This window comes from Ceratotherium simum, chromosome 16, assembly GCF_057802395.1.
Source record: "Ceratotherium simum simum isolate JZ-2026a chromosome 16, ASM5780239v1, whole genome shotgun sequence".
NCBI lineage: Eukaryota > Metazoa > Chordata > Mammalia > Perissodactyla > Rhinocerotidae > Ceratotherium > Ceratotherium simum.
Window position 1 is genome coordinate 45,831,494 of NC_141915.1, and position 16,061 is coordinate 45,847,554.

Sequence of the window (16,061 nt, forward strand, 5' to 3'; positions counted from 1 at the left end):
GGGGAGCGCCAGCACAGTTGGCTGCAAGGTCTAATAGTACATTCCTGTTGCAGTTTTTCTATTAAGTGAGTAGGCCCCCAGCATGGCTGGTTGTTAGGCTCAGGGGCTTACAATTACTGTAAGCCTCTGGCCTATAAGGCTCTTGTCAGCTCTTTGAGGATTGCAGCTGGGTGGGGCTAGCCTCAGGCATGGGAGCACCCCATTGTTTTAGGCTTTGTAAGGTAGGGCCAATCCCCTGTGTGGGTCTTTGAGTAGCGCAAGTCTTCTGCAGCTGAGAAGTCCCACCATCCACAAGTCCACACACACGGTCAATACAGTCCTTCCCCACGTGCGCGCCCTGACCCACTGAAGTGGACCCAGTCTCTCCAAGGCAGGAGCCCCACACACTCCACCAACGCCCCACACTCTCCACCCGCTCCTTGTGCACGCCCTGCCCCACAGAGGTGGACCCACTTGCCAGGCTGCGGAGAATCCAGTCACCAATCTATGCAGGCCCACAAGTTGCCCAAGGGTTTGCTGTTGTGTGGGGCCAGTCCCTGGCTGAGCTGGATTAAATCGGTGGTCTAGTTGGTGGGGCAGACCCTGGGCTAGCAAGCCCCAGGGAGAACTCCAATGGCCTCTGTCAGTGTCTGTGTCAGCACGCCCACACCAGGCCACAACAATGGCTGCTGCCAATGTCCCAGTCCCTGGAGAGGTGTCAGCTCTCGTGGAGATGCACTCAGAGTCCGTCAGGTGAGTCTGTTTTCACCAAAGGACTGTGCACCTTTCTTTCTGGTGATTTTAGGTTGCTTTCCGAAATGGGTGAATTTGTGCGTGTGCCCTTTAAGGGCTGGCTTTAATTTCTTTGTGAACCGGCTTTTCTGTGGGTATTCCCAAATCTTGTTAGCAGCAAGCAAAGTCAGATATTATGCTACTCGGGCCGGTTGTGCTGGGTCCAAAAAAATGCCTATATTGGGCACACTCCCCGGCTCAGGTCCCCACTCCTCCAGGGAAGGCTGTGTACCGTTGGTTTGCTCCCGGGCGGTCGTGAAGCATTGCGGCTTGTGAAGGTGGTGTTTTTTCTCTCCAGAAGGGAATTTCTGCCTCTTCGACCTCAGTTAGGATTGTCATTTGTTGCAAGGGTTCCTCCTATCCAGTTTTCAGTTCTCTCTCAGGGGTAATTTTTCCAAGAGTAGTTGTAAATTGGCCGTGTCCGCGGGAGGAGTTGACTTCAGAGTCCACCTATGCCACCATCCTGACTTCTCTTCCAAAAAAAAATTTTTTTTTCCTTTTTTTAATTTAATTCCCCCCCCCCAAAGCCCCAGTTAGATAGTTGTATGTCATAGATGCACATCCTTCTAGTTGCTGTACATGGGACGTGGCCTCAGCATGGCCAGAGAAGCGGTGCGTCTGTGCGTGCCCAGGATCTGAACCCGGGCTGCCAGCATTGGAGCGTGCGCACTTAACCGCTAAGCCACGGGGCTTGCCCCCCAGTTTTGTTTTTAATATAGTAAAGCTGCATTAAAGTTAGTTTTTATTTGAAAACTTGCTTTTTGTTTTAAAAATGTTCTCATCTTCTAAGTCAGAGTGTTTAGTAGCACTGGCATTCTGAAGGAGTGTCCTGGCTTAGAGTGCTTCTGTTGGGCCAGCAAAGTGCAGACTATAATGCCTCCAGTTGATTTTTACTAAATGAAGAATTCAGCCAGTTTTAAATATACCTACAGATCTGTGTCATGTTCCTCAGCCACAGCCTCCTTAAGTTTCTCTGGGTGTTCCCGGCACCTGGCTTTTAAATGCAGAATTGGTTTATTAAGTTGTCTTTACTTCATTGCCCTGGTAATTCCCCCTTCTGTAAGGTGCAGCTTTCACTGTTATGACTTATGTTATGACCATATGAATTTATATATGGGAAATCTTTTCAGTAAAATAGTTTTCATTTCAGAGAAAAACAATAGAAACTAGTTCTACGGTTTTCTCTTTTTTAAATGTTTATTTTTTGTGATATATACATAAAACTTACCATTTTAACCAATTTTAAGTATACAATTGAGTGGCATTAAGTACATTCACAATGTTGTGCAACTGTCATCGCTATTCATTTCCAAAACTTTATTATTTTTGGTGTACTGCTGGGTTTGATTTTCTGGTATTTTATTCATATTTTTTATTTGTGTTTCTCAGTGTGACTGGCCCATAGTCATCTTTTGTCTGCAAGCAGCGTCTAGCTTTGATGTCATCATTGCCCTAGAGTGAGTTGTGAAATTTCTCTTTTCCCATGCCCTAGAATGCTTTGCATTGCATGGGAACTGTTGGCTCCTTGAGAGTTTGTTAGAGCTGACTCATAAAATCACCTGGGTAGGTGTCATTTTAGGGGCAAATTATTTAACTGCCTTTTAAATTCCTTCTACAAATATTGATCTATTCAAATTTTCTCCCCCTTCTCAAGTCAGTTTTGGTAATTTAAAAATTTTCTGGAAAATCTTTTATTTTATCGTGATTTAAAAATATAATCTACCTTAGTTATTTCTCTTTTCATATGGAATGTTTATTTTTGTATCTCTTGACTGATAGGCCAGAGATTAGTCAATTTTCTTTTTTCTCAAAGAATCAACTTTTTATTTTGTTGACCTGACCTACTGTTTGATTTGTTTTCTGTTTCATTAACTTTTGCTTTCAATCATTCCTTCCTTCTGCTTTCTTTGTTTTTTTCATTCTTGAATCGTATGCTTAGCTTATTTTTTTATTTTTGGTAATTTCTTTTATCATGGTGAAAAACACATAGCATAAAATTTAACGTCATAACCTCTTTTGAGTGTACAGTTCAGTAGTGTTAGGTATATTCATGTTGTTGTGAAACAGATCTCCAGAACTCTTTCATCTTGCAAAATTGAAAGTCTACCCATTAATCAACAGTTCTCTTCTCCCCTTCTCCCCATTCCCTGGTAACCACCATTCCACTTTCTATTTCTATGAATTTGACTCCTTTAGATACCTCATGTAAGTGGAATCACAGTGTTTGTCTTTTTGTGACTGGCTTATTTCACTTAGCATAATGTTCTTAAAATTCATCCATGTTGAAGCATGTGACAAGATTTCCTTGTTTTTAAGGCTGAAGAATATTCCATTGTATGTATATACCTCATTTTCTTTATCCATTCATCTGTCAGTGGACATTTGGGTTGCTTACTTCTCTTGTCTGTTGCGAATACTGCTGCTTTGAACATGCGTGTGCAAATATCTCTTCGAGACCCTACTTTCAGTTCTCTTGGCTATATACCCAGAAGTGGGACTATTCCTTTTTTAAAGTCATGAAATTGATTCTTGGTGCTTCCCAGTTACTCGTTAGTGATTTTTTCATGCTATTTTTTTCTAACGTATTCTTGAAATATTTTAACATTTCTGAAATCTAGGTGCTTCTTACAAGGATGTGTACATTTAATATAGTTGTTCTTTTGGTGTTCTCCACTTTCCAAAAAGCCCTTCTTAAATCAGTGGTGGATCATAGTGTCTTGGATTCAGAAATATAGTGTCGTGGTTGGAAAAAATGATACTTGTAGTATCCTTAGTGCTCTTACAAATTAGGTGGTATTTAATTTGGCTTTTAATGGCTTGAAATGGTTCTCTAGTGTTAAGTCATGATGGTATATACATTCTTGCAGGTAGACTTCAGACTCTGTAAGAAAAATACAGTTCAGAAGTTTCCATTTCTGTGAAATAAGATGTTCTGTTTGAATTGAGTGGTTTTATGTTTTAAAAAATACTAGTTTAAATTTGGCATAAATTAGAAGTTTCTTTTATAAGCAACCCTCTCTTGCATGCAGTGCTTTCCTAGAGGTGGCTTACATTTTAAAAGATCTGTAGAACAGTAATTACCACTATTTGTGGGCTGTATATCCTGCTCCTGTTGCCTTCATCTGTTCCTACATTTGTGGAAACTAGCAGATGGGTGGTAACAGTGTTGGAACTGAAGTAGTAAGTTTTTAATCTGAACTTTAAAAACTAAGAAAAACTATTCCTTCTAAAGGAGTTCTTCAATAAATTCTTTTGTATAGGGGAACTCTCTTGTGTTAAAATGCTACTTACTTTATCAAATTGTGATTTACACCCAGCATCGTCAAAAACCCATCTGTTACCGTTTTTAACCTCATGATATAGCACTACCTAGCTGACGCGGGACTTGCCAGCATTCGTGGTCTTTGGGGAAAGCATGTCCCTCTCTTTGGGCAGTGCTGGAGAAGTGACTTGATGTGACTAACTTTAGACATTGTTGAGATCAAAAACTGCTTTTTATTTACCCAGCATATAGGGGTGGGACTAAAAGCAGGGCTGTTATTTGTTTTTGTTCCTGTTTTTATTCTGATAAACACAATATAACATTACAAGGCTGTTTTCAAGAGGTATATCCTGAGGGGTTATTTCTCAAGGAGGCAGACAGTCTAGGTCCTCAGCATTTCAAAAGTGGCAGGACTTACTGTTGAAACATGTCAGGTCCCACTGTCAGCTGAGGGACGAGAGACAGCCTAAGGCAGAGAGGTCCCAAAGAGGGTAGATGATGTCCAGAAAGAGAATTGTTTGGAAGTGACTGTTAAGGCATGGGCTGTCTTTCTGTTTGTGGTGTATGCTTGGTTTTATTTTCTAAACCCCTTGGTGCCAGTACGTCTGGAGACTTCTAAATTATCTGATCACAAGTTTCAAGAAGATGGTTGCAACTCTGAAACAAGTATGTGTTATGTTGTCGTCTGCTGCTGGTTTTATTTAATAATGTATTTTGGACTTTGAGTATTTTGATCTCTTAAATAGAAGCTTCAAGTCAGTTGCCTGTAATTCTTGTTATTGTTTATTCAGAAAATTTATTCCTTTTCTTTATAGGCGTTTGATCTAACAGAACAAAGATATGTAGCTGTGAAAATTCACCAGTTAAATAAAAACTGGAGAGATGAGAAAAAGGAGAATTACCACAAGTAAGTGATATTGGAGTGTCTGTCTGATTTTTCAGAATTTAGTAGTAAGAGCTGTAGTTTGAGCACTGTGTTGAACTTTACACGCATTGTTGTTGTTTCATTTAATCCTCATAAGTGTCCTAGGAGAGTGAATAAATTTTCCATCTTACTGATGAGGAAAATGATACTTAGATAATTTGAATAACAGTTAAGAAATGGTTGAGCTGATATTTAAATCTAGACTTCCCTTAATCCAGAGCCCATGCTCTTAACCTCTCCTTCCATTGTGTGTCTAAAATTAACTCCAACAAACAAGTAAAGCCTCAGAAATCATTGTTGCTCGTGTGTAGAAACCAGATGAGAGTGTCCCTTAGTGGTCTGGGGTCCCTGGGGAGCTTTGGGTGGGGCTTTTCTGCTGCTTCAGTCATTTCATTATGGAGGAGATGGCAGGGGGACCTGGTGTGCCTCAGTGGTACTTGTTGGACTTTTTGAGCTCCCCAGTGCTGTGCTTACCTCCCCTTCACAGTTTGCCCATCTCAGAAGTTCTCAGTCTTCAGTGTTCCGCTTATTGGGCTTGCGTCTCTTCAGAATACCACTGTGGCAGCCCTCATCTATACTTGGGGTGAGGGGTGGGAGGGTGACTTCTTCAGAATGAATAGTTATTACATGTACAGGTGTGAATTTCTTTGTTCTTCTAATGTCAGGTTTGTCTGTTTCCCCCCGACCTTCAGAATGTTGGAGTTCATGACTCATTTGCTTTGGAGGCCACACAGACTTAATTTGCTGTTAGGATCCCCACTGGGCTTAATATTATTTCCTTGTTGTAGGTACAAGTACTGAGTTATACATGTCCTGCCCCTGAAAGGAGGAGACAGTCCCTTTTGATATAAACAACCTGCCTCTTTTCTATGAAAGCAATTTTATTTTATTCTTATAAAATAGTACTTTGGAGGGAAAAAAAGCAGTGGACTTTGAAGTATCTTTAGTTGTCTGGTAAATCTCAAGGGGAAAATAAAACATTTCTACATCATCAACCAGTTCTTGGGGCACGGACCGAGGCAACTCTTGCTTTATACCTGTTGTTCATCAGGGTCCCAGGAACTCTCCTATTCCCTGCAGATTGACAGTGGTGCTCCGCACTGGAGAAGAGAAGGTTCCTGTGGCATTAAGAGAAGTAGGGCTTAGCGGAGGTAGGAAAAGGGATGATGTGTGGTTTATGCATGGCACCCTGCATGTTTACATTACGTGACAGGCAGCTGCAGTCCAGATGCTTCTAAGGAGCAGTTACATTATTATAAGTACATTCCAGTCACTTGACGTGCAGGGACGAATGGCATGCTGCAGTGAATGCCAGAAGCACTTGAGAGAAGGAAACCACATGTTGTTCTGACCAGTTATTAATGAGAAATATTTCCATTATCTGGAGACTCTCAGAGTGCCTAAGGGTGTTGGAACAGTACATGCTTCTCTTTAAAAATGCCCTCTAGCTCTCCTTGGAGCTTGTTCTATATATTATGTGTGCACTGACCACTCTATACCAGTTGATACCACTGTACTAGGGATCAACCTTGGTCAACCTTGAGAAAGTAGTTGCTATGCCAGGATTTATGCGTATTTTGCCTAGTCTCACTATCCAGCTTTTAGGCTGACCTTAAACAGAACTCTGGTGGTGAATGCTGTAGTTACTGCAGGTGGGTGTTCTGCTCACCCTAGCCTTTTGAAACAGTGAGAGATTGAAACCAGGACTGTGTACCTCCTTGATGCATTTGGCAAGCAGTTTGAGTCCTGGTGGGTATGGATTGGGTGTCTTTCTCGCATTTCTCTACCAGACAGAGTCATAGAGCAAGAGAAGGGGATTATCCCATTTTTCTGAGTTTTTACTGGTCCAGCTCCAGGCTCACAGTGATGACTTCCTGCTCTTTGTTTCCTCAGCAGAGGGGGGAATCATGACACATGAGCACTTTCTGTGGAGCCATCTGGGCAAGGGCCATTTCCCAGTTGAGAGACATACTGGGGAGAGGATGTGCAAAGTTCTTATGAACTCCATTCATCCTTGAGGGGAAATTCTTAAGCGCTTCTACCCTTCTTTGAAAGATTTTGCTTGTTAGGTGGTATGAAATCATATTGATGAATTTCAAGGTACAGATAATAGTGAATTAGCAAAATGTCATTAACTGCTTTGAACTTAAAGGAGGCTTATGTCAAGCACATAACAGATTTTAGAAGATGCTTTAAAAATTCAGTATTAAACTAAAAAGTAGTGCACTTTAGTGTTGTGGTAACATTATAAAATATGAAAATGCTACTATTGCCATGTTAAGTACGGTCTTTTTTTTTTTTTTTTTGTACTTTAACACCTTTATTCTCCTCTCAGTATAAGAATTGTAGAACATTTTATTTCCATTTAACACCCATCTTCAGACTTACATGTTGTTGATTTTGTGTATTTTAATAAAGTAAGGTCTTTTGATTGCTTTTCCTTTCATGGGGATGACTTCCTAGTCCCATCTGGAATCAAGATATTTATTTGGGTAAAAAAGAAGGAAAAACTCAAACAAAATAAAAGGCTGCTGTTTTGTTTAATTTTGAGTTCTGTTCTACATTGCCTTTCCTCTCCTCCTTCCCCCACAAAAAAAAGTAAATTGATTGTTTTACTTTTGCATTATTAAAGCATTAATAGGTATTACTAGATTTCTTTAACTCTCCAAAATAACATATTGAAACTTTACAGTAGGAAAAATTTCATATAAAGCTATCCTCAGAAATAATTATATCTGAATTAGTATACTCTCTAATGTTCTAGGATGAAATCATTTTGAAAGTCTAAATATATATCCACTTATAAGAGAGTAAAAGACTAACACTTCAGTGGATGAGTTTCTTCGAGTTTCTTAGTCAAGTATTTGTGATGCATTAAATCCCTTGGATGCTAAGTTGAAAGTTGAACACATGAAGGACTTGGCAGAGCCATTGCCTTGCCTAATGAAGCATGAGAAGCAGGCTTAGAGCTTGACCTGACATTGAGGGAGTGCTTTCAGTGACACACAGCAAATTCCCTTAGTTGGCAAGGACTTTGAATGACACTTTCTTTGATTCTTTTTTTTTTTTTTTTTTTTTTTTTGGTGAGGAAGATTAGCCCTGAGCTAGCATCTGTTGCCAGTCCTCCTCTTTTTGCTGAGCAAGATTGGCCCTGGGCTAACATCCGTGCCCATCTTCTACTTTATATGTGGGACACCTGCCACAGCATGGCCTGATAAGTGTGCAGGTCCACGCCCAGGATCCAAACCTGTGAACCCCGGGCTGCCGAAGCGGAGCGCACGAACCCAACCGCTACGCCACCGGGCTGGCCCCCCTGATTCTTAATTTTTACCTCTAGTTTCCTCTGTTTTCTGTACCTTGACAGAGAAATTGGTCTCTACTCTGAAATGCACAAAATCAAAAAGTTAAAACAAAAGGGCAGAGAACTATAGATTTATAGCATGCTAGGATAAGAAAGGACTCAAACAGTTGTATATTTGGTCCATAGGTTTCTAAACTTGTTTTTTTTTTTTTAAGAACATCATCTCCTTACTAAATGCATATTTTACCAAATGAAATGTTACGTGGAATCTTGATATATGAAAAAGAACAAGTGTGGAGCTGCTTTGGTGGAATGGGGGTTTGGGCAAAAGCTGCATTTGCTCAGTGTCTCCATAGGGGCTCAGGAGGCATCTCTCTCCAGGGAGCACCTTTTAAATCTTCCAATCCAATGCAGTCGTGGTGAAGCCCAGAGGGGTGGCCTCACGGAACTCGGATTCCCTGGAAGCCAGGTTGATTGGTCCCAGTGTAGCGTGTGTTCTAACACTGCTCTGCCTAAGTGCTGGCAAGTCTTTCCTTTTCAGAAAGACATAAAGATGATGAAATGAAGCATCAGAAGAAGCAAAAACTGACAAAAGTAGCAGCTTGAAAAATAAACCTAGTCTGTTTCCACTGGGGGCAAGAACATATTTAATTACCTTTAGATTCCTGTTCCTCTCTCCCCCTTGCCCTAATTGTTTCCTGAGGTTTTTTTACTTGAGTACTTTCTGTGTATTTTCGGCATGCTGGAATACACCAATTTCAGAAAACATCACTTTTTTTTTTTAGTTTTATTTTAACATGTTATGGAAAGTTTCTCTTTTCTGGCTCTTGCCCTAACAAAATGCCCCAAACTAAATTGTGCTATATTTACTTAAAATATAATAGTTTCCTGTTGCTCTCTTTGTGAATAAGAACTAAATACTTTAAAAATTATTGGTAATTATAATGTATAAACATGTTCTGTTATCCTTTTAAATTCAGTATATGAATGTCAGATTATATTTCTGTTCCTAATCTTATTAAATGATTTTAAAATGGAAAAGTACTAAAAAAGATGTTAATACATATGTGTAAATTCTTGTTCTAAGAAAACTAGGTTTTCCATAATTTCAAATTTTCTATCAATTTCATATTTTCTTTGAAGAAAGTAAAGCTGATAGCCCTTTAAATTCTTTTTGTAAGGAGTAGGATTTAGAAACAAAGAAACAAATACAGACCACTGCTAATTGCCTTATATAAACGGTAATCCTTTTATCCAAGGAGTTTGCAGGCTAAAATTGATCTCCTTGATGTAACCCCAAGATGTAAACATTTATAGATATGAAGGATCAGCTTTAGAGGAGAGAAAAAAACATTGTCTTTATGATTTTTAAAGCTCTGTTATTTGGTTATAAATATGAAAGAGGTAAGATTGTCATAGAATGAACTTGAAAGGGATAAAAGGTTAGCATCCATTCATTCAACAAATATTTGAGCACCTACTGTTTTCTCAATAGCTTGGTAGATACTAGTAGAGAAAATAGGATGAGGAAAGATAAGGGACCTGAATGGAATGAATAGGTGAAAACAATGCAGAAATGAGAGAATATTCAGGAGTATCCTTGACGAGTTCTCAAAGACAGGCTACAATTCACAATGTTAATTTTCCATTTTGTTTACAGGCATGCATGTAGGGAATACCGGATTCACAAAGAACTGGATCATCCTAGAATAGTTAAGCTGTATGATTACTTTTCACTGGACACTGACTCGTAAGTGCTGTGCCATGTTAGCTTAGCAGTTAATTTTTTTTTTTTGCAGTGTGTTGACTACTCATGGAATAGAGTTTAAATCGGGGTCCAGGAAATACTCTCTGAGGGAACCAAATATATGTATTTATGGGCAAACGATCACATGTGAATTCAGATTTGGGCCAGCAAGACATCTCTTGGCCACAGGACATGTGTGGTTGTGTGCTGGTAAATGTTTAACAACCAGCTTGGTGGGGGGAGGAATAGGGCTAATTTGTAGTATTTGCCAGTTTTTGTGGTGTAAATACTCTCGACGTGTCCATTTGCAAGCTACCAACTTAAAAAAATCAGCTTTATTGAGATATAATTTACATACCATGCAGTTCTCCCATTTAAAGTATACTGTTTAATGGTTTTTAGTATATTCACTGATATGTGAAACCATCAACATAGTCAATTTTAGAATATTTTCACCACCTCAAAAAAAAACCTGTACCTTTTGTTATCACTGCCTGTTCTGCACCTCGCACCCCCAGCCCTAAGCAACCACTTATCTACTTTTTGTCTCTATAGATTTCCTATTCTGCACTTTCATATGAATGGATCATATAGTGTGTGGACTTTTGTGACTGGCTTCTTTCACTTAGCAGGATGTTTTCTCAAGGGTCATGCTTATTGTAGCATGTATCAGTACTTCATTCCTTTATATGATGGAATATATTCCATTATATGGATATACCACCTTTTGTTTATCCGTTCATCCTACCAACAGTTTAATAACCAGCTCACAAAATTCCTGAGAATTTAACTATCAGCTCTTGGACACTTACATAAATTGGTGCCAGAATACCACTGACATGCACCAGTGAGTGTGGACTGTTTAAGAGAGTCTCTGCCCCACCCTGGAAACTCTGATGAACACTGACAGGCCTTTTAAAGGAGTACCAGCAATGTGATTTTATCACAGAATGAGAATGAATGTGGCACAAATGAAGGCATAGCCCAATGCTGCATGTTAGGTTCATAAGCTTATAGGATGTTAGAATTGGAAGGGATCTCTGTCAAGCCTTCTCATTTTATAGGTGGAGATTTGAGGACCAGAGAAGTTAAATGACTTTTACGAAATCTTTAATAATCTTAGGGATTGTTGTGTTTCATTACCTGGTATAGGCAGGCTCTAGCACCTCTGGGTTTATCCAGGAGTTTAGAGATAGTTCAGCATTTGGAAATGTTTTCTCTGTAGGAGTCTGAACTGAGCTAGAACATACCCTAGGTCTGGCCTGGAAATGTTGCTCTTAGCCTCCCAGGGTGATTCCAGGAGTTTTGGCCTGTTTCAGATAGCAGCTGTCTCAGAGGTTGCTGTGCAGAGGACCATAAATGCTATGCATTTAGAAATAACCCCAAAAGGAGACTGTAACTCCCTTTGGAAACATGAACTATCCCTTCTTCCATCTGCTTGGGCATTTCCCCTTTCCAGTAGGGTGGCCCTTGCACCAGGCATAGCCATGTGTTTTTAGTGTGGAGTGGAGTTCAGAAAATATCTAGTTAGAGAGCAGGTCTTCACAGGATGACTTTTTTGTTTTGAGTAAATTCCTTGACTACTAGGTAGACACCCCTCCCCCTCTCCCCCCCAAATGTAAGTACAAAAACCATTTCAAAAATAAATATAATGACTTGGATTATCTGCTATTATGAGTTGTGTACACACTTTTAATTAAGAAATTGAGTTGATTCTGTGCTAGTCTTTTTTTTTTTTTTGCTGAGGAAGATTCGCCCTGAGCTAACATCTGTTGCCAATCTTCCCCTTTTTGCTTGAGGAAGATTCACCCTGAGCTACATCTGTGCCAGGCTTCCTCTATTTTGTATGTGGGTCACCGCCACAGCATGCCCGCCACCAAGTGGTGTAGGTCCGTGCCTGGGAACCAAACCTGGGCTGCTGAAGTGGAGTGTGCTGAACTTAACCACTAGGCCACGGGGCCGGCCCCCTCTGCTATTCTTGAATTGTTTACTTTGTTCTTCCTATTGTGTTTATGATGAATTTTCACCAAAAATAAGTCTTCTGACAGCTGTTTGGATATTAAAAGTTAGATGTTATTTTCAGCTTGCATTGGCTCAAAGAATAAATCCACTAAGCATGAGAGTCTGTCTCAGATTTCAGTGTCTCAGATCAGAGAATCAATAAATTTCAGACGTTTGTTCACCAAGAGGGTGCTGCCATGCCCTCTGTATGTTTCATAAGAAGCATAAGCTATTGTTCAGTTTTGGGATCCCACAGGACTGTGTCTGTCCACATTTCATTGCACTGCTTTTTGAAGGCTGCAAATTGCCCAGAGGCCCGTAGTGCTAGTCCTGAGCCTATTTGCTCTCCGGTCTGCTCCTCACTCTTCCCCTGTTCTGCATCTTAGGTGAGGTGATCCTTGTAGACTGTTTACCAGGTTCCTGTGTCAGTTGCTGTTCAACTGTGTTCAGCCACTGGGGAGACAGAGATGGTGGAGGGTGGAGACCCCTCCCCCACTGTGGTTCCAGTTTCCCTTGGTGACCCTGGGTTCTGGCTGCACCATCTCCTCCCTCTCGCCCTCTGGCCTTAGGGTGCTAATGGCTTCCTGCTCTAGATGATCTCTGGGCTGCCTCACTGGCCAGTTTGTCTTCTCAGCTCTTCCATCATCTGTGTGATCAGTTCCCTGAATTAAAGCCTCTGTTTAAAATATTCAAGTGATTTTTGTTTCCTGGCTAGACCCTGAGTGATATACCCACATTGTCACAGCTTACAATAGTTTGAAAGGTATTCATCTCTCAGGAATACTCAAACAGTTCAAGAAGCCTTACTTAAGTTTATAACTGCCTTGGAAGATAGATACACATGACCCTTAATGCCACGGATGGTATGTAGTTTTAAATTTGGGTCTGTGTGATGCATTGATATAAATGAAGAGAAGAAACCCATACTGTGTAATAACACATTTGTTAGAACCACAGATACTGTACTTTTAAAAGCTCTTGTATACCTTGTGTTTAGCAAAGAGAAATTGTAGTATAGTATTGTATTAGACTGCCAGGAGATGTAGTATGCAACTAGTCCTTGGGACCTGGGCAAACGCTAGATCTTCTTCACTATCAGCACACAGGCTCATATAAAATGTTTACAGTGAGAATTGTATACTTGATCACAATGGAGCATGACGTGGATGTGTGAAGGAGACTCTTCCAAAGAGATCTCTAGCTTAAATACATTACAGTTCTTGTCAGTATTCTTATAGTCTGTATTCAAGAAGAGGTATGCCATGGATGAACTTGAGCACAACAGATTCCAACATGCAGGATGTGGAGGCTCTTCACCAAGAGAATAAGCCGTTTTCTTCCTATAAAGCACTCAGGTTGCAATACTGGGTAAAGAATAGAAGGGTATTTGAAGGGACAAAGAAGAAAGGTGTGAGAAGACAATTGCCTGAAGTTCTCACTGGGGCTGCTTCAGTTCATCTTAATCTGTTTGCTCTTCTCCTGTGGTCAAATGTTGGTTTATTTGTCTTTAGGTTTTGTACAGTATTAGAATACTGTGAGGGGAATGATCTGGACTTCTACCTGAAACAGCACAAATTAATGTCGGAGAAAGAGGCCCGATCAATTATCATGCAGATTGTGAATGCTTTAAAGTACTTAAATGAAATAAAACCTCCCATCATACACTATGACCTCAAACCAGGTAAGTCTAATTTTTAGGAGACAATGTTCGTGGCTTTTCTTTGATCTTATGGGTGACTTTTAATTTTACAAAGAGAATTTGGTGGGAGCCAAGAAGGCCTAATAACATCTGACTTTGGATTGCCTGGGGAGGTGTGGGAGTGAGAGTCCTGGCCACGTGGCGCTGGGTTTAGGAGGGTGAGTCTTATTAAATGCTCTGGAGAAACAATGCCCTTGTCTGTAGAGCCGGGGCAGTTCATGATGTCAGTCCGATAAAGAACTGCTCTGGCAGGCTCAGTTCTGTTTTTTCCCATTACTCACCCTGTGCAGCAGTTCCTCTATTCCAAGTCTCTTTGATAAGTGCCCAAAAGTCAGTGACTTATTTTTGCACATATGCCTCCCATTTCATTAAATTCTGAGCAGTTTCTCATCTTTTTGTATGGCTATTATCTAACTTTGATAGTCATCAGCAAAGAGTAGAGGGCAGTTAGACTTCTTCCCTCTATTTTTTGTTGTTGGCATCCTTAGCTGTTTCTTAGAAGTCCGCATGTGTTCTCTGTAGACAGCTGTAACCAGCTTAGCTTGGGCGTTAGGAAGATGATTCCCATTTACCTCCTATGTGGCCCAGTTGTTAAGTTTGCTTTCCTTTTCTGATAGCTACATATCAAATCTCACGATTCACTATTCTTTAATGTTTTAATATATTTCATGTAAATATATTAAAAATTCATTACAATGAAGTGATTTTTAAAAAGATGGCCATTTTGTGATTGAGTTTTCCATCGCTGAATCCAATACATTTTCCTGCCATAGGAGCTGTAGGTGGCACTGTGGTACTAGCTTTGATTCCCTGGTATGTTTTCTTTGATTTTTTTCCTGAAAAAAATGTTATAAACAGGATGATTTAGAGATCCTTACTGAAAGTTCAGATGAAACTTTCCCACCATTTTTGACCAACCATACAAGTGATTTTTACTTTGGCAAGTTATTATTTTTTTTCCACTGCTCATAGTGGTGGTTTTGGCACATCAAGCAGGTGATTCTTGGAAAATAGAAGTTTGCAGCGAGATGCTGAGGACTCTCACCCAGCGTCCAGAGTCCAGATAGTTTATTCCAGGGATTTAGATGTTTGCGTGCAATAGTTTTTGTTTTTTTGTTTGTTTGTTTGTTTTGTGTGTGTGAGGAAGATTAGCCCTGAGCTAACATCCTCTTCTTTTTGCTGAGGAAGACCTGTTGCCAATCCTCCTCCTTTTTTTTTCCCCCTTTTCTCCCTAAAGCCCCAGTAGATAGTTGTATGTCATAGTGGCACATCCTTCTAGTTGCTGTATGTGGGATGCCGCCTCAGCATGGCCAGACAAGCAGTGTGTCAGTGCGCGCCCGGGATCCAAACCCGGGCCGTCAATAGCAGAGCATGCACACTTAACCGCTAAGCCACGGGGCCGGCCCCGCGTGCAATAGTTTTTGAGTCCGTTGTCCCCTTCTTGTCTGTTGTTACCTTGGGTATTTCTCTTAAACAGTAAGTCTGTTTTTATTCATGAAGATTTTATTTCTTTAGGTAATATTCTTTTAGTAAATGGTACAGCATGTGGAGAGATAAAAATCACAGATTTTGGTCTTTCCAAGATCATGGATGATGATAGCTACAATTCCGTGGATGGCATGGAGCTAACGTCACAAGGTGCTGGTACTTATTGGTAGGTATCCGGGGGATCTGCCAGGTTGGCTGGTGGATATGTGGCTGTGTTACTGAAGAGTTGGTAATTAATAATTAATATTTATATCCTGTCTGCTTAGGCAAAAATGCTGTAAACTAAAGCAGACTCTCCTCCCCAAATACTTACTGTCTTTTCAGCAGTTTGACTCTTTGGATTTTATTTATTTTATTTTTTCCCCCCAAAGCCCCAGCAGATAGTTGCATGTCATAGCTGCACATCCTTCTAGTTGCTGTTATGTGGGACTCGGCCTCAGGATGGACGGAGAAGTGGTGCCTCGATGCGCACCCGGGATCCGAACCCGGGCCGCCAGCATTGCAGCGCGCGCACTTAACCACCAAGCCACAGGGCCGGCCCGCAGTTTGACTCTTTGTATTTACATTTATTTGTCTTAATTTTTCTTTCCTTTCTTGAAAACCATTGAGAGAGAGATTATGTGTGGCCAGGTGTTTATGTGTCACCTCTGTATGACTGGCCCTACTGAGTAGGTAGAGAATGAAGTTGCTCATGTGTATATAAAGGATGGCTTTAAATTCTTTTCAGGACAAGTGCAGATCTCTCTCTTCATGGGTTAACGGGATAAGAGATTTCACTTCTAGAGTTGCCTGAGGTTGATGGACTCTCAGGAACTAAAGAGTTGTGAAAATCAGAATGTAAAATTACCGCAGCATCTCTTGCAATCT

The 16,061-nt window shown here is 40.5% G+C and overlaps 1 protein-coding gene across 6 annotated transcripts in view; it reads left to right on the forward strand.

Moving 5' to 3' along the window:
• The window catches only part of TLK2 (tousled like kinase 2), a 132,883-nt gene that overhangs the window by 108,411 nt on the left and 8,411 nt on the right, over nucleotides 1–16,061 (forward strand). For all 6 annotated transcript variants that reach the window (XM_004432623.3, XM_014789137.2, XM_087441355.1 and 3 more), the window contains 4 exons: nucleotides 4,849–4,940; nucleotides 9,920–10,009; nucleotides 13,519–13,688; nucleotides 15,222–15,360. In XM_004432623.3, the coding sequence (XP_004432680.1) occupies nucleotides 4,849–4,940; nucleotides 9,920–10,009; nucleotides 13,519–13,688; nucleotides 15,222–15,360 (491 nt within the window). The remainder of the gene's footprint in view (nucleotides 1–4,848; nucleotides 4,941–9,919; nucleotides 10,010–13,518; nucleotides 13,689–15,221; nucleotides 15,361–16,061) is intronic.